The sequence below is a fragment of the Hoplias malabaricus genome, chromosome 15, assembly GCF_029633855.1.
Source record: "Hoplias malabaricus isolate fHopMal1 chromosome 15, fHopMal1.hap1, whole genome shotgun sequence".
In the NCBI taxonomy this organism is placed as follows: domain Eukaryota; kingdom Metazoa; phylum Chordata; class Actinopteri; order Characiformes; family Erythrinidae; genus Hoplias; species Hoplias malabaricus.
In genome coordinates this window covers 31,247,247-31,269,596 of record NC_089814.1, presented here as the reverse complement: position 1 = coordinate 31,269,596, position 22,350 = coordinate 31,247,247, and the positions used below count along the sequence as shown (strand labels likewise).

General features: G+C 44.3%; 3 protein-coding genes across 4 annotated transcripts in view; all 3 read right to left on the bottom strand.

Annotated features, from left to right (window-relative positions):
- The window catches only part of slc4a4b (solute carrier family 4 member 4b), a 42,972-nt gene extending 33,716 nt beyond the window's left edge, over positions 1-9,256 (bottom strand). For both annotated transcript variants that reach the window (XM_066646494.1, XM_066646495.1), the window contains exon 1: positions 8,860-9,256. In XM_066646494.1, the coding sequence (XP_066502591.1) occupies positions 8,860-8,876 (17 nt within the window). In that variant the 5' untranslated portion in view covers positions 8,877-9,256. The remainder of the gene's footprint in view (positions 1-8,859) is intronic.
- A 2,006-nt stretch (positions 9,257-11,262) lies between these two features.
- Positions 11,263-15,261, bottom strand: dck (deoxycytidine kinase). Its single transcript, XM_066645763.1, has 7 exons — positions 14,975-15,261; positions 13,564-13,679; positions 13,042-13,235; positions 12,501-12,648; positions 12,192-12,307; positions 11,974-12,073; positions 11,263-11,515 (listed from the first exon to the last, which is right to left on the bottom strand). The coding sequence occupies exons 1-7, from the start codon at positions 15,060-15,062 to the stop codon at positions 11,489-11,491; spliced, it is 789 nt and encodes a 262-aa protein (XP_066501860.1). The 5' UTR covers positions 15,063-15,261; the 3' UTR covers positions 11,263-11,488.
- Positions 15,262-15,695: 434 nt separating this feature from the next.
- Positions 15,696-21,701, bottom strand: mob1bb (MOB kinase activator 1Bb). The gene is made up of 6 exons (XM_066645765.1): positions 21,463-21,701; positions 18,964-19,130; positions 18,221-18,314; positions 17,977-18,110; positions 17,690-17,853; positions 15,696-17,614 (listed from the first exon to the last, which is right to left on the bottom strand). Exons 1-6 carry the CDS (start codon positions 21,477-21,479, stop codon positions 17,537-17,539), a joined length of 654 nt encoding a protein of 217 aa, XP_066501862.1. The 5' UTR covers positions 21,480-21,701; the 3' UTR covers positions 15,696-17,536.
- Positions 21,702-22,350: the final 649 nt, after the last annotated feature.

Genomic DNA, 22,350 nt, shown 5'->3' with positions numbered 1-22,350 from the left:
AACGTGTTAAAGTTACTTCACTCAAGTGACCTACAGTGAATGTGAAGCAACATACAGTACATTCAACACACACACACATTATTGACAATACAACAGACAATACACAGCAAACACAATCAGACAGACACACCTCACAGACACACACACAAAACGTGCCTTCAGTAGCACAAAGGCTTTCACTATTTTGACATAAAGCAAATACACCTTTAACAGCACACACACACATCCCTGTTTTACACTTCAGCTACATTTCAATCCTCTCTCAACTTTCCTCTGTCTCTCTGTCTGTCTTTCTCTCGCTCTCTCTCTCTCTCTCTCACTCTCTCTCTCTCAAGACAAAATCCTTTGGAAATTTGTCCTCATGCTGCCAAAAATACTCCCAGCTCAGAGAAGGCTGTGGGGGGTCAGTAAAGTGTTTCCTCCACATGGTGAGAGTGAGAGAGAGTGTGTGTGTGTGTATTTGGGGGTGGGGGTGTGGTGAATTAATGTAAATGAACTCTCTCTGAGTCTAAAGGGAAAGTGCTGACAGCGTTAAAGCAGCAGCTGTTCCACAGTCAACCATCAATATGTGTTCTAAAACTGATCTGATCACTGCTGATAAATATACTTTAAAACACATGTGAAATACCAAAATCATCCCAACGTGGAGTTGATCATCAGAGCTGAGGCCAAGTGGAGACTGAGGTCAGGACCCATCGGGTCAAAGTCAAGACTGAGAGTGGGACACAGTCCGAGTCAAGACTAAGAGTGGGACATAGTCCAAGTCAAGACTGAGAGTGTGACACAGTCCAAGTCAAGACTGAGAGTGGGACACAGTCCGAGTCAAGACTGAGAGTGGGACAGAGTCAGATTCGAGACTGAAAGTGGGATACAGTCCAAGATGAGTCTGAAAGTGGTGCACAGTCAGAGTCGAGACTGAGAGTGGGACACAGTCACACAGTCTGAATCGAGACTGAGAGTAGGACACCATCCAAGTCAAGACTGAGAGTGGGACACAGAGTCAGAGTGGGACACAGTCTGAATCGAGACTGAGAGTGAGACACAGAGTCAGAGTCGAGACTTAGAGTGGGACACAGAGCTAGAGGCGAGACTGAGAGTTGGCCACAGAGTCTGAGTCCAGACTAAGAGTGTGACACAGTCCAAGTCCAGGCTGAGAAGGGGACAGAGAGTCTGAGTCGAGACAGGGAGTGGAACACAGAGTCCGAGTTAAGATTGTGAATGGGACACAGTCCGAGTAGATGCTGAGAGTGGTACACATATATAACTTTAAATAATATGAAGTCTGAAAATGTCTAATGCCAAAATATAGTTTTGATTGTTCTGCCACTTGATGTCAACAACTTAAGCTTTAACTTTAACTGACTAAAAATGAAAGATATGAACCTAGTAAAGTTTTTCAGCAGTTTTTCAAATGTCTTTTGGCAGCAGATGAAGTGGAGACATTTTTAAAGACTTAATTTATTGATTCCCAGCAGAACACAGGCAGGAAACAGAGTGAGAAATAACAGATGTTCTCGGGCAGACAGATGATCTCAGTTTCTCAAAAACGCATTAAATGTGACAGGGGTCCTCAAACTAAAACCTTAAAAAACTTTAAAGCTGCTTTAATCTGACCAGCTACTGGCCACAGTACACCTTCAAACTAACCATACAAACGTAACCTACAATAAAAACTAAAATTAGCCACCAGTGACTAACTTTTTAACTTTGGTTAGAAAGCTTACGGACACCTGAATTACGACTAGCGTTAGCATTTACGTTAGCATTGTATTCCTCCCAACTTTCCCCTAAATGTCTAATCACCGTAGACACACGTGGTCCATTATATTGACGCTGTGGTGTAAATCAGGCCACGTATTTGTCTGATCACAATGATATATCTTCCAAGCAGCTGTTGTAAACAATGGCTCTACACATCGACTGAAAAACACACGCAGACACAGTATCTTCTCAAGCAGGCGTCATGTTTCTCTGTCCTCTCACTGAGGTAAAACACTGTAACAGCGTCTGGAACTCGATACAGCCGCATCAGCCAACCGAGCTACACCATATGGCTTTAGCTTGTAGCATTTAGCACAGACACCTGTGTTTGAGGGTGACGTCTCATCTGAACCAAACAACTGATGCTCAAAATCCATAATATCACCGTCTCTCCACAGTGTTTTAATTTTAACTGTTTGCTAACAGTGTTAGCTTCCTGTTTGGCTCTGTCTGCTGTGTATCTGCACTTTCTCTGGCATCCACAGCCCTCTCCTAGACCTGACAAGACGCTGAAGTGAAACCGATGACGTATTCCTCATGAGCACTACCAGCACCATGGGCTATCACGTTTCAGGAGAATGGGTTACAGTAGACTGCTGAGGTGGCTTCAGCTCAAATAACGACGACACAAAGGCAGCTACACATCCCTCAGACAAGACATGGCCAAAAACCTCCCACAAATACAGCATGGATATAAACAGTAGCAGCAGCCATCTTGTAGCACTCTGTGAAGCATGCGGAACATTTATTCTTGTTATTGTCATAGTGTCAGAAGCCAGATGTGAGATTAACTCAGTTCTCGATGTTTGAGGAAAGCGCATGACTTAGCTACTGTTAGTGTTAGTTACTTTAGCATTGTAGCTTCTGTGAAAAACCAAACATATCTTTGTTGATAAACTACACTACACTGTATGTAAGAGAGAATTTGTATGCACCACCTGCCACACAGAACACGTCAGGATCTCATTCCTGTAGAGTCTCCCTGGGCTGAACGCGCCTGGCGCAGGCCACAGCTGCAGAACGGCTGTTTTCTTCCCACTGCTACAGCTCAAGCCAGTTAAACCATGACAGGTATACGTTAGCTAAAAGGAAACTCTAAACTGCTCAGGGCTTTTCCAAGATAGATTAGGAAACACCACTCTGAAGTACAATGTTTAATGAATAGTGAAGCCCAGAGAGTGTAGCTTTAGACCACAGCATGGATTCTGTCACAGTTTTACTGTAGGCCTCTCTAGTGTATTGTTAACCGCTGATAAGGCCTGGCTTGTGTGTGTATATTAGACATTAACATGCTTTAAGACCTAGCGACTTTATCTCATGATAAATTAAGCAAAGAGAATCAGCAGTTCATTCTCCTCTCTCTCTCCATGTCTCGAGCTCTTCTCTGAGAACTGTCTACTGTCTGCCATTCATACCCTCAGGAAAAACATGTAGAAGGGTTGGGAGTGGGAGGGGCAGCACATGCTCACACACGGTATTAGGGGACACCTCCCCTGTCCCCACACACACACACACACACAGTAAGGCAGGTTCTCACAAAGCTTATCTTGTGTGTAGATGTCTCAGTCAGACCTCGGGCTACACGCACCATCCTCCCCGTCCCACCCCAGTGGAGACAGCATATGAGAGTTACAGCTACAAGACTTTGCACTCAAAGCCTCTGAAATGACAGTCAGGGTCGAGAGTTCTGCCCCAGCAGAGCAAGACCTTGTTTCATTTCATTAGCCGTAATTCTGCTCCGACACGCTTCCAAAAGATAAGCCCCGGCGCCTGGTGACTGCACCTTAACTGAGCTGAGCCTCAGTGCATGGCTCCTGAAGGACAGGCATTTTAAGGGTTACACACACCTACACAGACTTATCTAATGTCTCCTGATTTCACAAAGCATTTCCAAAGTAGCTTTTGATAAATTTATCATAAGATAAACTTATCATAGAACATTCTGCTAAGGCCCTGTTCACATCTTGTGGTGCACATTGTGTTTGTCACCGAAGTAAAATATTGAGACACATCTGTAGGCTCTGGTGGAGCAACCGAACTGTGTAGAAAGTGTTTACAGAACTGTTAACAAATTATTTACGAACTGTGTCCAGAAATGTGTACAGAAATGTGTAGAAACTGTTTGCAGAACTGTTAACAAATTATTTACGAACTGCGTACAGGAATGTGTAGAAACTGTCTACAGGACTGTGTAGTAACTCTGTGGGAACTGTGTACAGAAATGTGTGAAGAACCGTGTACAGAACTTTGTAAGGACTGTCTAGAAACAGTGTAGGAACTGTGTAAGAAGTGTGTAAGGAATGTGTAAGGGCTGTGTACAGAACTGTGTAGGAACTGTGTAAGGATTGTGTAGGAACTGTGTATAGAACTGTGTAGGAACTGTGTAAGGACTGTGTAAGGACTGTGTAGGAACTGTGTAAGGACTGTGTAGGAACTGTGTATAGAACTGTGTAAGAACTGTTTAAGGTCTGTGTAGGAACTGTGTATAGAACTGTGTAAGGACTGTGTAGGAACTGTGTATAGAACTGTGTAGGAACTGTGTAAGGACTGTGTAGGAACTGTGTAATGACTGTGTAGGAACTGTGTAAGGACTGTGTAGGAACTGTGTAAGGGCTGTGTAAGGACTGTGTAGGTACTGTGTAAGGACTGTGTAGGAACTGTGTAAGGACTGTGTAAGGACTGTGTAGGAACTGTTTAAGGACTGTGTAGGAACTGTGAAAGGACTGTGTAGAAACTGTGTAGGAACTTTGTAGGAACTGTGTATAGAACTGTGTAGGAACTGTGATTAGAACTATGTAGGAACTGTGTAAGGACTGTGTAGGAACTGTGTAAGGACTGTGCAGGAACTGTGTAGAAACTGTGTAGGAACTTTGTACAGAACTGTGTAGGAACTGTGTATAGAACTGTGTAGGAACTGTGTAAAGACTGTGTAGGAACTGTGTAGGAACTGTGTACAGAACTGTGTAGGAACTGTGCACAGAACTATGTAGGATCTTTGTACAGAAATGTGTAGGAACTGTGTATAAAGCTGTGTAGGAACTGTGTAAGGACTGTGTAGGAACTTTGTACAGAACTATGTAGGAACTGTGTAGGAACTGTGTGCAGAACTGTGTAGGAACTGTGTACAGAACTGTGTAGGAACTGTGTGCAGAACTGTGTAGGAACTGTGTACAGAACTGTTTAGGTACTGTGTATAGAACTGTGTAGGAACTGTGTACAGAACTGTGTAGGAACTGTGTGCAGAACTGTGTAGGAACTGTGTACAGAACTGTTTAGGTACTGTGTATAGAACTGTGTAGGAACTGTGTACAGAACTATGTAGGAACTTTGTACAGAACTGTTTAGGAACTGTGTATAGAACTGTGTAGGAACTGTGTAGGAACTTTGTACAGAACTGTGTAGGAACTGTGTAAGGACTGTGTAGGAACTGTGTAAGGACTGTGTAAGGACTGTGTAGGAACTGTGTAAGGACTGTGTAAGGACTGTGTAGGAACTGTGTAGGAACTGTGTAGGAACTGTGTAAGGACTGTGTAGGAACTGTGTAGGAACTGTGTAAGGACTGTGTAGGAACTGTGTAGGAACTGTGTAAGGTCTGTGTAGTAACTGTGTACAGAACTGTGTAAGGTCTGTGTAGGAACTTTGTACAGAACTGTGTAGGAACTGTGTAAGGTCTGTGTAGGAACTGTGTAAGGACTGTGTAGGAACTATGTAAGGTCTGTGTAGGAACGGTGTGCAGAACTGTGCAGGAACTTTGTACAGAACTGTGTAGGAACTGTGTAGGAACTGTTTTAATCTCCATGAGTCAAACACAGTCCTGATTCAGACTGAGGGTTTCTCTTTCTGTTCTCCATCGTTCCAGCGCTAACTGGCCATAAACAGGTAAATGTCTCAGAGCAGATTTAAACTCAGGCCTTGGAGGCCCCGGAGCCCTGAACTCTACAGCACCAACGTCTTCTAGATTTAAAAGATCAATGCCCTCATTTAGACAGCGATCTCAGCTCAGCGCTCCTGCATCAGGAGACGGGGAACATATATTTTCCAGCTTTGGTTTGACTGACCCTGGGCCTGGTGCGACCGGTTTCTTCAGCTCAGTCTCACTCTGTGATCTCTTGTGTGAAAAGTTTATAAAATCAATGACTCAGAAAGACTCACGACGAACAGCTGCACCCTGCTGTATGTGTGTTTTAGGAGCTGTTGCAGCACTGCTATAGATCCATTCATTTCTAAAGAAAACCCAAAAGCATCTGTGGAGTAAGACTGTGTAGTATTTCTCAACTATTTTTGTGGGAAGTTTGCGTATCCTCAGTTGCATACAATAAATCATATTCCATTGAACAGCAATCGTCCAAAAACCCCAAAGCACAGAAGGTTATTTTTTCCCTTGTGTAAAGGCAAATGCAACCTTTTGTTATTATTACTGTCATTATTACATCACAATTATAAGCCCCTCCTCCCTCATTAATTAACCCTGGGAATGGGGAAGATGTGTAAACTCTTTCCTTCCTGTCAATCTCAGGAATACCACCTCGCGATTCGCAAGTAACACAGCATTAAGAAGCGTACCAGGAAGTGTGTGTGTGTGTGTGTGTGTGTTTATTCAAGGCGTCTCTGATACTGTAGGTATGTGTTTCATTAATTTCTGAAACCCATTATTCATTCAGACACCTGTAAACAACATCTGATCACAAACCGACAGAGCTCCATCTCTCCAGAGAACACAGTTCCACTGTTCCACAGCCCAGCGCTGGGTGTTTCACTCCCCTCTGTCCGTCTCTGATGCTGTTAAACTGTAGTGTGTCGGAATAACAGGAGAAAGACTGTGTGGAAGTAATGAAAAGTAAATACTGAGTTAAGTGAGGTCTCGTTATGTCAGAGACTGTCTCTCTCTCTCTCTCTCTCTGTGTGTGTGTGTGTGTGTGTGTGTGTGTGTGTGTGTGTGTGTGTGAATCGAGCTCAAGAAGGAGGAAAGCCAGAAGCACAGAGCTGTAAACTGTAGGGACTTTACAAACGTTTCCTGGTGGTTCCCAGTCGAAGTGAATCACAAAGAGTGGAGTTTAATCGTGAATTTTTCCTTGTTGAATTCCTGATGTTGTACGTCTGTGTGAGACGCGGATGGCTGCACTGTCTGTGTGCATCTCACACACACCTCAGCTCAGAAATCAGGCCTTGTTTCCCTGAGAATACCCCCCACAGAGTCTCAGGGTTTTTCTATTTTTGTATTGATTCCACAGTTATCTCAATCCGCTCCTAGTTCTTGAGATATTTTTATCGTTTAATCTGGATATTCCAAGAAGAAACTGGAGAAACGTCCACCTGCAGAGTTCAACACACCTTGATCCAGTTAGAAAGAAGGTCAGGAACATGTGAACTTCAGAGGAAGGTGTAGCTAAGCTGTATCTGCAGGGGCCGGGTGGCGCAGCCCTGATCTGGGCCGTCTCACATCTCCCTTCTCAGCAGTTTAGTGACCGTCACGGTCCGCTTTTTTTTCCAAAAACACACAACGGACGTCCACTCGTGCGCTGAAGGAACTCGTCCCAGAGCGGATCCTGGTCCAGAGGAAGCCTCGGCTCATCCCGACGGGACGGCTCGGGTCCTGAATTGTGTGGATTATTTTGGCGTGAGGAGTGCCCGCGTTCCCTGTGCCACTCTGGGCTTTAAGGGCCTAATCGGTTGTGACAGCACCTTCTTAGAAATAGATTTACTGGGGCTCCGGGCTGCAGCTAAAACCAGAGACACTAAGCTTGAGTTACAGCAGAAGAAGACGCAACCCATTACGCAGTCGAAGTCTTTGGCAGCTTCAGCTCTGAACTAAACCCTGGCACACAGGAGGACAGCTGTTATTTAGAGAGAGTGGGGAAAGGGTTCTTCAAGGGTTCTTTATTAAAGGCCGTGGTTCTATGCAGAAGCAGGGCGACTTTGTTCTTTGGACCGACAGAGAATTTTATATCATTCAAATCAATATGGCACATGTTTCTGAAAAAGGTTCTGTGTAGCACCAAAAAAGGGTTCTGCTATTTTTACAGTCTCTGGCCTGCCTTTAAAGGACTCCTGAAGAACCCTGCGTTTTAAGAATGAAATAATCCGGCTGTGTCGGCCTAAGTGAGGGTTTAATTATGAGCGCTGTTTATAAAGAGAAGATTCAGTGTAAATTCGTAGCTGTCGGTTGAAAGTCGTAATCTGAACTGGTCATTAGAAATACAGACACACTCAGACTTGTATTGCTGGCTTTTCGGGGTCTGCTGCTCTGTGCCGGTTAAACTGGACCTTGAAGACCCTCTGGATCACACCTGAGCGTTTCTGCTCATAGAGAGAACAATCAGGAGGGACACCCCCCTCCATCCCCAGCCCATCGCCCCCGAGGATGGGCAGGACTCTTGCTCTTTGACAACTGAAGTGATTTAAAGGGGATTTAAGGGGGTCCTAGATTGTCTCAAGGAACTGACATTAAATAAAGGACACACACAGGCTGAGGCCAGCTGTAGTCTCTGGGACCCCCAGACTCCTGACAACAGGGTCCCCCCTCCACCATGTTCACTCTCATCTCAAATTTGGGAACCCCTGATGTTTGTTTACACACTTTTAGATCCCATTAGAACCTGCCAACGCTTAGAACCACACTGAAGTCTCCTACAGGGTAAATGAAGTGTTATCTGTCCATATCTGGACTGAAATGTCCCCTGTCCAGTTAAACCATGAGGACCTGACATCACACAAAATACCATCACTGACACCTGGGCACCATCCGGAACCCACGAGAACCTCCTTGATGAGTTCTATGGGTCTTTTTCAACTTCATCATTCAAATAACCAGCTTCCCTTCACTTTGGCTTCAAAAGTGGCAGTTTGGGTTTTAAAAACAAAAGTTAGGTAACTATCCGAAGAGAATAAACAGAGGAAAATAGGCAAAGTTCCGCCTTCAGAAAAATCACCAACAGGGAGTTTTAGGAGACACGAGGTCCCCAGAAAGTAAAAAATACACACACCGAGCAGGTCCCTCCTGAGGGATTTTGTTTCACCTTTCCCTCAGGTTAAAGAATCAGATTAACACAAGGAGCACCTGTTTGTGTGTGTGTGAGTGTGTGTTAAATGAATACTCACTTGTGTTTATCGCCCATTTTGGTGTGAGCTGAACGTCCAAGTTTCTTCTCTTCCTCTGTCAGAGTGTCCAGGGCTCTGTCTCACACACACCGTCCTGAGGGGACACGGGGGACACTGTCTCTATCTTTCTGTGCTAATAAAAGAGAAAAAGGCTCTGACTCTCTCTCTCTCTGTGTGAATATTATCTGTCCGGTGTCAGCGGTATTTTAGCGTCTACACACACTTCTCTCAGAGCGAACTCCCTGTCACTCATAACTCTGTTTCTCCGCGCGACTTTCTTCAAAACCCGACCACAAACTGAACAAAGACCGGAGACCAGCTCCTCTCTAAACTCCGCTCCGAACTGACCCCGGTCCCGGGACCACTCCGGTTCTGTTCCCGAACCTTGCCTCCGCCGTTCGGCTCCAGAGACTCTTCTCCGGCCCGCGACTCTCACCTATTTATACACACCCCACCCCCCCGTGGCGTGACGTCATAATGGAAGGCGGGCAGAGAGAGATATAGAAATATTTTATTTTTTCTGTCATACGTCCCACAATCAGGGTAAAAAAGCTATACCGAACTGAGTGTGTGTATGCGCGCGTGTGTGTTTGAGAAAACGATAAAAGTAAGTTTTGTATTTGTTATAGTTTTTGTTGTATTTTTTCTTATTATTACAGTTTGCAGCATACGGCTATTTAACCTGTACTTTCACACTCACCCAGTCACATGCTCTCACAAACTCACACCCTCTCACTTAGTCACAAACACAAACACACTCCATCGTCCAGTGTGTGTTTAGACTTTGGGAGGAAAGCGCAGAACCCCCACACCGACACAGGGAGAACACACTGCGCTCCTCACAGACAGTGGCCCAAGAGGAGAACAGAACCCAGGACCCCGAGACGCTGCAGATGTGTCTGGTAGTAAACGTCTTGCAGTGCCCCCATGCTGCTGTTAGTAAATAACTCCTGACGCGGACCGTATTTTTCAGGTCACTGCTACATACCAGCTACAGTTATTCCTAATCACATCCTGGCGTTCCCATAATATACCAGGCACTGTGTACTGTGCTGAACTGTACCCAGAATTGGGGCCTCGTGATAAACACCTCTGGAGGAGACTGTTTACGCCTGCATCCTTCCAGAGGATTCTGGGTAGAATGTTCATGTAAACATCTGCAGAGATCTGATTCGCTGCTGAACATCGACTGCCACAACAAACCATGCGTGGACATTAGGGACGAGGCATGTTCTGGGACATGGGGGACAAGGCAAGCTGGGACAACACTCGTTTCATTGACCAGAGGAGGCGTCAATCTGATAGACACTGCTGTGAATGAGTGAATTGGGATTATGAAACATGAAGCTTTTAAACTCATTAATGCTCTCACTCTGAACACTTTGGGTTAATACTGACCACTGCACACCGGAAACACCCCACAGACCTGAGTTCTGGAGACTGATCAAAGTATAATAACCATCAGTGTGGCCCTCAGATCTTTTCACTGACCACTTCTCCTTCAACATCAACTTCTAGAACTGACCCTTCACTCACTGATATACCACCCCAACCCTAACTTCCCAGAGGGCAGGTCACAGGTTAATACGTTAAGCACCGGTCTATAGTATCAGATTTGATGTTTATGCGGTGTCCTCACTCTCAGGAACTGATCTGTGTTTAACGCTTGACAAAGACGTTGCGGCCACGAGGGATCTCAGACTTTCTCCAAAAACATAAAGTCCTGAAGGTGGGAAAGAAGGTGAGAGCGGCTCTCGAGTGTTTCCACTGTGTCACTAACCTTCTCTGGACAGGAGCACCGCTTGAGTCCAGCTCCGAAACCCCGTCCGGTCTCTTCATGTGTTCATCTACATGGTCCTTTGTGGAGTCCAGAAGCACTTTGGTAGGTATGAGTGAATGGATGAAACTGGAGTTACAGGTATTGTTCAGTAAAAGTGACATGAAAGATCTGGATAGGGTTAATGTTCTCCTCCAAGTGTGTTGAGCTGTCCAGTGGTGTTGTGTTAGCAGCAGTTTGAAATGCGGTGTTGGCTAACTTCATGTGTTCACTTCGCATGTTCACCCATACACCCCCAGGCTGGTGAAAGTGTGAGGGTGTGGGACTAGTAGTTACAGTAAGTATGGAACCGGCAAAATTTCACCACTGGGAGAAGAAATGTGGGATAAATTTATTTTAACACAAACATCTATTATTCACAAAAAATGCAGTTTCATTCTTAGGAACGATTTCCCAGGTCCAGATTAAGACTTGGTCTGAACAAGATTTACCGGTAAATATTTTGTAATTATTTAAAAAATCTTTAAAACCACACAAAGCACTGAGAGGATTAATCTAAATTCTGACATCATAAACATCTATAAAAGCTTTAAAGTCGTCATTCACAAAATGAAAACATAATAATATAAAAATGGTTTATTTAAATACTGGTTTATATATCAATTATATCTTTACAAATGTTCAAAAAACAAGAATACCAACGTAAACAAACAGTAATAATAAAATACATTGTAAAATCAAGCATCAGTTCATCAGTGTGCTATGGTACATTGACTCTGACAAGTTCTACATTAAGTGCTGTCTAACACACACAAATATAACACACACGTCTGAGTGTGCAATGGGTGTGGCTCATAGGGTACTCAGAAACTCTTTCACCTGCAGAGGAACAAAAAACACAGTCAGTCTGAGAGAGAGAAACAGGAAAAAGAGAAAAAGAGGGAGAGTGTAGAAAGAAATGAGATAGAGGAAAAAAAAGATGGGAAGAGAGAGAGGGAGGAGTTAGAGTAAGAGAGGGAGAGAGAGACAGGAGGGGGAGGAGTTAAAGAGAAAGGGAAAGATTAGTAAAGTAATCATATAATTAATTTGTGAGTGTGGTGTCTTGTGTGTGTGTGTGTGTGTGTGTGGGTAATGCCTGAATAACTCCTGTGTGTTTTGCCCTCAACAGTAAATGAGTTACATTTAGCTCAGCCTCATTAAGACTGTTCACTGTATGATAGTGTGTTTGTTTGTGTTTGACTGAGAAATTGAAAGAGGGAGAGAGAGCCTGTGTGTGTGTGTGTGTGAAAGAGAGAGAGAGAGAGAAAGAGAGAGAGAGAGAGAGAGAGAGAGATTACCTTTTCAATCATGTCGGCACATTTAGTTTTATTTCCTTTGAATTCATCATTAACATCCAGAGTTAGAACAGGAATTTCACTCAGATAATCAAACTCCATCCTGTAAAAACACACACACACACACCTTGATTTCAGAAGACATGTTGGAAGTGGTGCACAGACTTGGCACAGTAACACACAGCTCCATTAGCTAAGAGTTCTTCCTTAAGTGTGTTTACCTCATGGTTTTGTGCTGCAGCCAGCATTCGTGTTTGTAGTGAAGTTTCTCCAGATACTCCAGAGGAATCCCCTGCTCCTCCTCTCGACCGCGGAACTGCAGCCTCTCCAAACACCTCTGACACACACACACACACAGAGTCCTTGTCACACACCGGACACCAGCTACGAGACGCCACTCATTTACACAGTGCAAGTAATCAGAACTAGGAGTTCCTAACTCTTTCTCTGTGTGTGTGTGATGTTACTTTCTCAACTGAGTCACTATAATTACAATAAACAATATAACGTGTGTGAGTGTGTGTCTGTACCTCAGGCCTTGCCCGCAGGTAGATGATGCCATCCAGTTCAATGTGTTGTCTGAAACTTTTATGCAGCCAGCTGTGCCAGTCCTGGTAAATGGCCCACTCTGTCTCATTAATACACTCGCTCTCGTACAGATTCGCAGCAAAGATGTACCTGCAGCACAAAAAAAAAAAACGAGTGCTGTTCACTCCCAGGATTAAATCAGAATTAACACAGTGTTTACATTTAAAAAACAAATCAGGATTACAGACTGTTGTCTCCACCTTCCACAGGAAAGGCATTCTGCTGCAGTTCAGACCCAACCTATGTGCTTTTAAACAAATGAATGCAGTGACTGTAGACTTTCTCTGAAGCATCGTGGAGAACCTTTCAAACAGGCCCTATGTGATTTACCAAAGAACCCATTTACGCAGAAATGCCAGTTGGAAACTTTTATTATTATATAATATATAATACTTCTATTATTACAACTGAGATGAATCATGAATGTTTGATACGGCATTCCACAAAAAACAAGTTCTCGCCCACACATTCCCACACTCTCACCTGTCACTGTAGATTGATCGTTCAAAGAACTGCACAGGGTTTTCGGCCTGGGTCAGTTTCCCGTTGGCTGAGTTAATCTGAGAGCGCACTCGGCTCATGCAGGCGTAGGCCTGGAACGTGTACGCCCAGCGCTCTGGCTTCTTATACATCATCTGCAGCACATTCCCCCCACTCTTCTGGGAGGTGGTCAGCTCCTGATACACACACACACACACACACACACACACACACACACACACACACACACACACACACAGGAGTGTCTCATGTAACCCATAATAATCTGCTTTTGAAAGAAAGACATCACCTGTGATTTGAGTTCTTGTGTATCCAGAAGAGCTGAGAAAAAGATGAACACTGAAAGTCTAAAACTCTTCTCACGTTTTACTACAAAAGAATAAAATACAAAACGTTGTGTGTATTTGGTGATGACGTGTATCCGACTCAATTCCACTGATCAGAGCTGAGGAGGTGGTTTTAAAACTGTGACTGATGTGTGAGGACGAGTGTGTGCTGTTTTACCTCGAACTCGTTGTGCTGAGTTTGAACATTGCACCACCTGGCGATGGGCTCCGGTACTACCTCCCACTCCGGATTGCACTCCTCCAATGAGCGCACGAACGTCGACTTTCCCGCCGCTGAGGGAACAATCAAGTAAACAAACAGTTAAACAACAAATAAGTAAACCACAACAACAAGTAAACTGTACATGTAATGATTTAAAACACACAGGAAAAACACAGTGTAACTGCGCTACAGTGTCAACTCTGGAGAAGGTTCCAGCAGTAAATTCACACATATCTCTACACATTTTAAGTTTAGATTAGTTTATGGTCATTGTATGGGTTATATTATAAATTATAAATATTTACTATGCAGTTATAACCCAATATAGAAGAGGAAGAACATCTTTACTGATCCCCCATGGGGAAAATATTTAAGGTGGAGACAGGAGTTACAGGTGTGTGGTCTTAAAAAAAGGTACGATTGAAATAATTATTATTCACCAATTAAAATAATGCACCATTACACTCTTTATGAACACTGAGGATGTTAGCTAAAGTTTCTGACTGTGACTGAGAGAGAGAGAGAGAGAGAGAGAGAGAGAGAAATATATTTGCATTTAGTCACCCTTCTTTATAATATTTGTACACCTTCTATATCTCTGTGAAACCTTTACGCTAAACATTATGTTTTCTAATTAGTTTTTGGTGAATTTTCGGCCATAGACACTTTATAAATTATTAATACGCATTTAGCTATTACTCAAATATAAATATAACAGACAACAGTAATAATTTAGGCGACAATAAAGCTCGGATTTTGCGGATCATTTGTTTTATATTCTCTCAGTCAGAATAATTATAGCTATCTAATGTTACCATTCAGCTTTAGTAGGTGTAGCAATTTTTATACAAACCTTTCTCTTTCACATTAAAACGTATTTATGTTTTCCAAACTGAAATTTGTCTCAGATTTAAAGCAGTTTAGAGTCATTTTTAACTCAAAGCTGGAGGTTGTTCTAGAAAAAGGCGCCTCGCTGTAAGAGCTGCACTGTTTAAGGTGGAACGGAGAGATAAAATACAGTAAAAGCTGCGTTTTTAATGTGGAATGGAGATAAAATACAGTAGAAGCTGCGCTGTTTAAGGTGGAACGGAGAGATAAAATACAGTAGAAGGTGCGCTGTTTAAGGTGGAACGTAGAGATGAACTACAGTAGACGCTGCGCTGTTTAACGTGGAGCGGAGAGATAAAATACAGTAAAAGCTGCGCTGTTTAAGGTGGAGCGGAGAGATAAAATACAGTAAAGGCTGCGCTGTTTAATATGGAACGGAGAGATAATGTACAGCATAAGGTGCGCTGTTTAAAGAGGAATAGAGATATAGCTAAAGTACATTAAGAGCGAGTTGAAGCTGTGAGGGATAAGTACTCACCGATGTTCCCCTCGATGGAAATGCGTTTAATCCTGTTCTCTAGGCTGTCGTCAAGACTTGGACACGCTCTCTTCGGAGTGCGGATCATTTTTAATGCGATAATATTACTATGAAAGTGCAGGTAAAGTCTGAGGGGAAGTCGCTGCGCACTGACTGTCTCCGGACCAAAGCGCGGTTCAATTTTGGCGCAAATCGCAGGGGGTGGGGAGCAGATAGATCCAGCCAATCGTTGACGGGGGAATTCTGGACTAGGCTGCTGATTGGTCGGCGGGGTGTTTCTGATTGGATAAACTAGGGATTTGGTTAAACAAGGTTTCAGGGAGTCAGCTGTTGGCAGGTAGACGTCCAGTTTGTAACCCCGGCGCTGATGGATCATAAATACATCATACAGCTGTATACAGCGCTCTCGTCCAATGGTGTGGGAGCAATCTTATTTTGTGGAGGGGCAGCTGACACCATATGCCCCACCCCCAGTCTCTTTAAACACGCCCCTAATTATAAGGACATGATGTTAAAAATGTGACCATTTTCCAGAGAATAGAATAAAACCCCGGGCATCTAACACTGGGGGAATTTATTCCGTTTATAACACTTTATTTATCCTGAAGGGAATTGCAGAACAATGTAAATACACTTGAATGTGTGAATATATGAAATAAAGACACATAAACCTCTCATTTTTATTGCTAATATACAGAATTTATTATCATAAAACAATCATTAGTAAATTATTATATATCTGTAAAATGCTTATTTCAGCTGCCAAACTGTACATATTATTTTGGTTATTTATATAAATATCTCAGTCATAACTATTAACATATGGCACACCTGCTCTGATATTTCTGGGGAAATAAAAACTATTTAGGTTAAATATGTTTTAAATATTCAGGTTAACTAAACGAAATAGCTACAGAAAGAGAGTCAAACTAGAGAAATTAATATTGTTAAAGTGTGCCACTAAAATCTCAAACATAAAACACGAAGTGGTGAGTGAACAATGTGGAAAATAATAACAAGAAGCAAGAACCGCAGACTGAAAAGAAAAGAAATACACCAAGCGTCCATGTCAAGGTCAGTGTCCACTGATCCTGGATCTGGAGATTCATTTTCAGATTTACAAATATAACTACAGAGAGCCCGAGTTAGCGTTAAGGATATCTGCAGAATCAGTCACTGTTAAGGTTTAGGACACAGTCCCTCTCCAGTCTCTGAAGCTCCCTGAAGTTCCTGAGTTACTTTATTCTTTTATCTCAGTGCTAATGTGAAAGCTGAAAGACAGCGAGTCGCTAATTGTAGGCAAAGCTAATGTGCATCTAGAGAGTGGAACACAACACAACAGTAGAAACCTGTGCTTGCTAATGTGACAATTCTGAATACACCCCAAGCACACACACCATTCCCAAAGTCTGGAGACACACACCAGCCCAGTACATGCTCTGAAATGGAGTGTATGTGCTCTCCTTCGCTGCAGAAACAGTCTGTACTCTAGTGTAAGATGCAGGAACACTGCTTTGAGGAGCTGATGGCATTCAACCCATAGAGCATGAGTGAAGTCAGGTACTGATGTTCAGATCGGTTCTGCCGCTCCAGTCTCTCACAGAAGGAAACTTCTGCGGCCCGGTGCTCAGGAGAGGTGCTTACACATAGACTCATGTGTCTGTGGTGGAAATTCTATGTCAGTAATGTGTGCATATTATTGTAGAGGAAATTAATGTTTTCCCAAAAATACATTTATAAACTTTTGGCATTTCCTACAAACATATCATCACTGTCCAATTAAAAACGTGTATCTCTCAAGACGGTGACTTACAAGCGAAAAAAATGTTCTTAAATTTAAATGGAAGACAACGGAAATAGATTTGATTTGGAGTCATTTTGGAGCGTTTCCATTGGTCCATTTATCATGAAATTTTCACACCGTGAAACAGTAAACTAAACATCCAGAAACCTGCAGATAAAGTAAACTCAGGGAAATGAAACAAGCAAAATATTGACAATTAAGAACAGCTAATGTTACTAAGCTTTAAGAACGAATGAGAAAACCAGCACGATATTTGCATAGGAAAACAGTATAGATTTGTCTGTGGGGCTTTATTTCGCCGTCACCTTCCCTTGCTTTTCCCACCATGAGGAAACAACCCTTCACCTGTTCCACAGTCGGCGCTAGCTAGAGAATGTGTTGCAGTAAGAAGGAGCAGCGAAACAGTCGGCTAACAAGGGAATAAAAACGCCCCAATCTGATACAGAGTGTCATTTAAACTCTCCCAATTTCACGACAACAAACAATCACACCACAGAGTCACGGACGACCGCCACACATCGCGGCTTCACTCCCTTTTTCAGTTTTAACACGACGCTAACTCTGTGTTCTGATGTGTAGAGTTCAGCAATGCCATGCTAACATTAGCTTAGCATGTGCTATAGAGTACAACTCAGAAGAGCAACGGGAGAGAGCGAGATAAAGAGAACGGGGGAATTCAAAGAGAGAGAGAGAGGGAGGGATAGTTTGATGGAGAGCTGACGGAGGTCTGAGGGGTCACTCATTCTTTTCCTCTCCCTTTATCTGTCCTTCGTGCTCAGTTTCTCTATTAACTCTTGAAGGGGTGCAAGTTCCTTCCGGTCGATCAGGTTAAACTCCTGAAAAGACAAACAGATAACTGACTCTGTCCAGAACAGTGTGTGTGTGTGTGTGTGTGAGAGAGAGAGAGGTACCTGTATGAAGAAGATAAAGTGTTTGAAGGACGTGTTGAGGTGAGCCTCCTCCTGCAGCTGCATCACGGAGTCAAAATGCTGGTGATAAATATGAGCGTAAACTCGGAACAGACGCTTCAGGATCGTCTTTGCCACCGACATGAAGTTCTTAGGGAAAGGGACACCTACAGAACCGGGGTGGAGAGGTTAGGTGTTGATGAGAAGATGAGTGCTGGAGATAATGAAGATATTTATTGAAAGTTTTTGATGTTGGAAGCAGGGTGTGTGAGTGTGAGGGGGGCTCTGACCAATTTTGGAGGGGAACAGGGTCTCGTCGTCCAACTGGTCCTGGACCCACGTCATTAGATAGTCGATGTATTTTGGAGCTGAACATTTGATCGGCTTCTTGATGTTGGTTCCATCTGCCCAGTGATACTCATATCTGTTAGGGAAACAGAGCCTTAACATGTGCGTGCACACACACACACACACACACGCACACACACACGCACACACACACGCACACACACACACGCACACGCACACACTTACTTGGGTCCTGCTGACATGACAGGACAGCTGTCCTCAGAGCAGAAGTCTGTGATGGTCCCATACAGCATGTTGATCTGATTAAAAAAGTCCACCGCTGAACATACACACACACACACACACAAAACTCATATTCATTTGTTTCGAACCTGTGTGTGTGTGTGTGTATGCACATCTCTTGAGAAAAAAGCTCAGCAAACAAGTGAAAGTTGAATGTTGTGTGTGCTGGAGGGGCGCCTTGAGGTCTGTCTGTCAGCTCTGTGTCTGTGTGTGTGTGTGTGTGTCTCTTTCCGGACTGTCTGTGTAAATAAAGCTGTGTCATTGGAGTGAGGACAAAGAAGCTACTTAAGATTCTGCACTGATCTTCACTCAGTCACTTTGTGTCTCCGGGACCCACTCACTTCTCCTGCACTTTCACAACTTCACACACACTTTAAAAAGAAAGAGAAATTCTGAGGAAATGCGTACCCTAAACTTTCCAATCCCACCACATTCGTTAGTTTGTAAGATTTAGTTCAGGAGCAGAGTGTCTATGAGGGTGAGAACTGGTGTAGAGTGTGAGTAAGGAACATCCACCATCTGTTTCTGGAACCGCTGTGGGGTGGTGATTAAGTTCAGATTGACAGTGACTGCTCTTGAACCCTGCTCTGGTGTGTGTGTGTGTGTGTGTGTGTGTGTGTTTATTGGAACAGAGCCTTGATGTGCGTGTGAAGTGAGATGTGTGTGAAGTATAAGCTCAGTCTCACTGTTGACAGCCACCCATTCATTCAGATCCTCTCCATCCGGCAGCATCACGGCCGACCTCAGGTTCCCGCTTCCCAGTGTGGCCTCAGCATGCTTCAGCAGCTCGTACTGATGGGAACCTTCAGGAATGTTCTTCTTCGGCTTGAACGTCTTGGACGAGCGATTTCCACTGAATAAATAAAAAGAGGCAGATACAGATGAGGACCGACTGTTGTGATGTAAACACTCAACACTAACACTCGCACACGTCATCCTTTGTTTCGCTGTGTTAGATTTTGAACGAGGACCTAGTGTAAAAAATGACTAAGTGTTAGCATTCATTCATTATCTGTGAGGAAACCCACGCAGACACAGGGAGAACACACCACACTCCTCACAGACAGTCACCCGGAGGAAACCCACACAGACACAGGGAGAACACACTACACTCCTCACAGACAGTCACCCGGAGGAAACCCACGCAGACACAGGGAGAACACACCACACTCCTCACAGACAGTCACCCGGAGGAAACCCACGCAGACACAGGGAGAACACTCCACACTCCTCACAGACAGTCACCCGGAGAAAACTCACGAAGACACAGGGAGAACACTCCACACTCCTCACAGACAGTCACCCGGAGGAAACCCACGCAGACACAGGGAGAACACACCACACTCCTCACAGACAGTCACCCGGAGAAAACTCACGAAGACACAGGGAGAACATTCCACACTCCTCACAGACAGTCACCCGGAGGAAACCCACGCAGACACAGGGAGAACACACCACACTCCTCACAGACAGTCACCCGGAGGAAACCCACGCAGACACAGGGGAGAACACACCACACTCCTCAAAGACAGTCACCAGGAGGAAACCCACGCAGACACAGGGAGAACACACCACACTCCTCACAGACAGTCACCCGGAGGAAACCCACGCAGACACAGGGAGAACACACCACACTCCTCACAGACAGTCACCCGGAGGAAACCCACACAGACACAGGGAGAACACACCAAACTCCTCACAGACAGTCACCCGGAGCAGGAATCGAACCCACAACCTCCAGGCCGCCCTGACTAAGTGTTAGCTTTACTGCTAATTCAAATATTATAAATGTTTTCATTTGTCAAAGTTCATGTTAACGTGATAATGCTTTTTCTATGACGATTTCATAATGTGTCAGAGATATTTGAGCAAAGGAGAAGCAGTCATTCATGTGGTTTAAAAACATTCGTCCTTCTGAGGAGTGAGCGAGAGAAACTGTTGCATTTCAGGCAAAATTTCATGTGTCTTGCCTCATAAAGCACACAAGGCTTTTCCTCAGAGTCTGGAACGTAGCGCCCTAATTTAAATTCACAGGGAGGAAATCAATAATCTCCTTAAGGTCATTCAAACCTGTTCAATTTAAATGTGTAGGGTTTTACAAACCATTGGTAATTGAATGTTTACACAGTTTACTGTGTCAAGTTGACTGGATACGTTCTGATAAAATGCTTACAAGCTAAATCCAACTCATAAATCAGAACAGAGAACAAGGGTTAAATCTGGACACATGTTTTAAAAAGTAGAGTCAGAAGGAAAAAAGCATCTGAAGAAAAACATCTGGTCTTGTGATAGGCCTCATCTGAAGTGATCAGTTGTGTGTTATTCACCACAACGCTTCCTCACAACATTTCCAAAAGTTCTCCTTCCTTCATCTGAATACGGCACATTGAGACATCTGCATTTTTAAACAAAAACTCAAACACAGTTCAGCAATATGTGCACTTTGTAGTTCTACAGTTACAGTCTGTATTTCATCTGTTGCTGTGCATACGTTCTTACCCCCCTTTCCCCCTGTTCTTCAATGGTCAGGACCCCCACAGAGCAGGTGTGATGTGGTGGTGGATCATTCTCAGCGCTGCAGTGACACTGACGTGGTGGTGGTGTGTTAGTGTGTGTTGTGCTGGTGTAGAGTGGATCAGACACAGCAGAAGCTGCTGGAGTTTTTAAACCCTGTGTCCACTCACTATCCACTCTGTGAGACACTCCTCCCTCGTTGGTCCAACTTGTAGATGTAAAGTCAGAGACAGTAGCTCATCTGTCGCTGCACAATTCGTGTTGGTGGTCCTCTAGTCCTTCATCAGTGGACACAGGACGTTTCCCACAGGACACCGTCCACAGGATGCTGTTGTCTAGGTGACTATTCTCAGTCCAGCAGTGACTCTGAGGTTTCAAAACTCTGGGTTTGAAAACTCCAGTAGACACGGCTGTGTCTGATCCACTCGTACCAACACAACAGGCACTAACACACCACCGCGTCAGTGTCACGGCAGCGCTGAGAATGATCCACCACCGAAATTATACCTGTTCTGTGGGGGTCCTGAACACTGAAGATTTGTGTGCAAGCAAAGTACACACTGCTGTATCCCAGTGAAAGCCCGAATAACCGCAGCTGGCCTCTTTCAGAGAATAAACAAGGGTCAGAATTAAAGGGCAGATTCTGAAGGAAGCAGCGAGTAGAAACTCACAATAATAAGAAGCTCATCCTGGTGTAGACGCTGCTCCCCGCGGCTCCGCTGCTCCGGTCTGCGCTGGGTGACGGGTGATGGAGGGTTATGGAGGGCTGAGTTAGAGCTGTGTTAGTGCGGCACTGTAGCTTCGCTGATCTGCAAATCAGCCGCGGAGGGTGTGAACCAATCCGCTTACCTGGCTCCCTCGTTCCCTTTCCCTTAGGGCATTTACTGAGCACGATTCACTTGTACGAGAGTAAATGAGCTGTGTGTGCGACACTGAGACCTCAAAAATGCAACACTGTTTTATTTGCATCAAAAATTCACCGACCAATCATCTAGGTCCCTGACGTTGGCATAGCAACCACCAGCCAATACTCTTATTATAGTTGTTTCTCAGCGCTTTGTGTTTGCGTGTGTGTTCACTATATCTCAGCCTTTACACGTATTTTTTTCTGTTCAGTGACAGTAGTTCACTTCGTAGTGCACTAGGAGTCGGTGTGAAACGCTCCCCGTGTCTCAGAGCAGCGTGAACTAGTTTAGAATCTACGGCAGCGAGGAGCATGCGCAGATCTGACGTGCTTTCGTGCGCGTAGGGCAGCGCAGTTCTGCGCAGATTCGATAGATAGATAGATAGATAGTATTATTAACAGATATAATGGGGAAGGTGGGCGGCACAAAGCTCCCGTGACCTGGAGGTTGTGGGTTCGATTCCCGCTCCGGGTGACCGTCTATAAGGAGTTAGTGTGTTCTCCCCGTGTCTGCGTGGGTTTCCTCCCACAGTGGGAGGTGTCCCACTGCAGGTGGATTGGCGACTCAAAAAAAAAAAGCGCCCGTAGGTATGTGTGTGTCTGTGTTACCCTGTGAAGGACTGGCGCCCCCTCCAGGGTTTATTCCCGCCTTGCG

Bases quoted from the DNA above. Each gene is read 5' to 3' on its own strand.
- mob1bb (XM_066645765.1), bottom strand. The intron at 18,315-18,963 runs GTGAGACTGAGC...GTGTATGTTCAG, and splicing joins TGAATGGGTGGCTGTCAACA to CGGTGGACTTTTTTAATCAG. The intron at 17,854-17,976 runs GTCAGAGCCCCC...CCGGTTCTGTAG, and splicing joins CCTGTTCCCCTCCAAAATTG to GTGTCCCTTTCCCTAAGAAC.
- dck (XM_066645763.1), bottom strand. From the start codon at position 15,062: ATGATCCGCACTCCGAAGAGAGCGTGTCCAAGTCTTGACGACAGCCTA. The intron at 13,680-14,974 runs GTGAGTACTTAT...TTGTTCCCTCAG, and splicing joins TTCCATCGAGGGGAACATCG to CGGCGGGAAAGTCGACGTTC. The intron at 12,649-13,041 runs GTGAGAGTGTGG...TTTGTGCTGCAG, and splicing joins CGATCAATCTACAGTGACAG to GTACATCTTTGCTGCGAATC.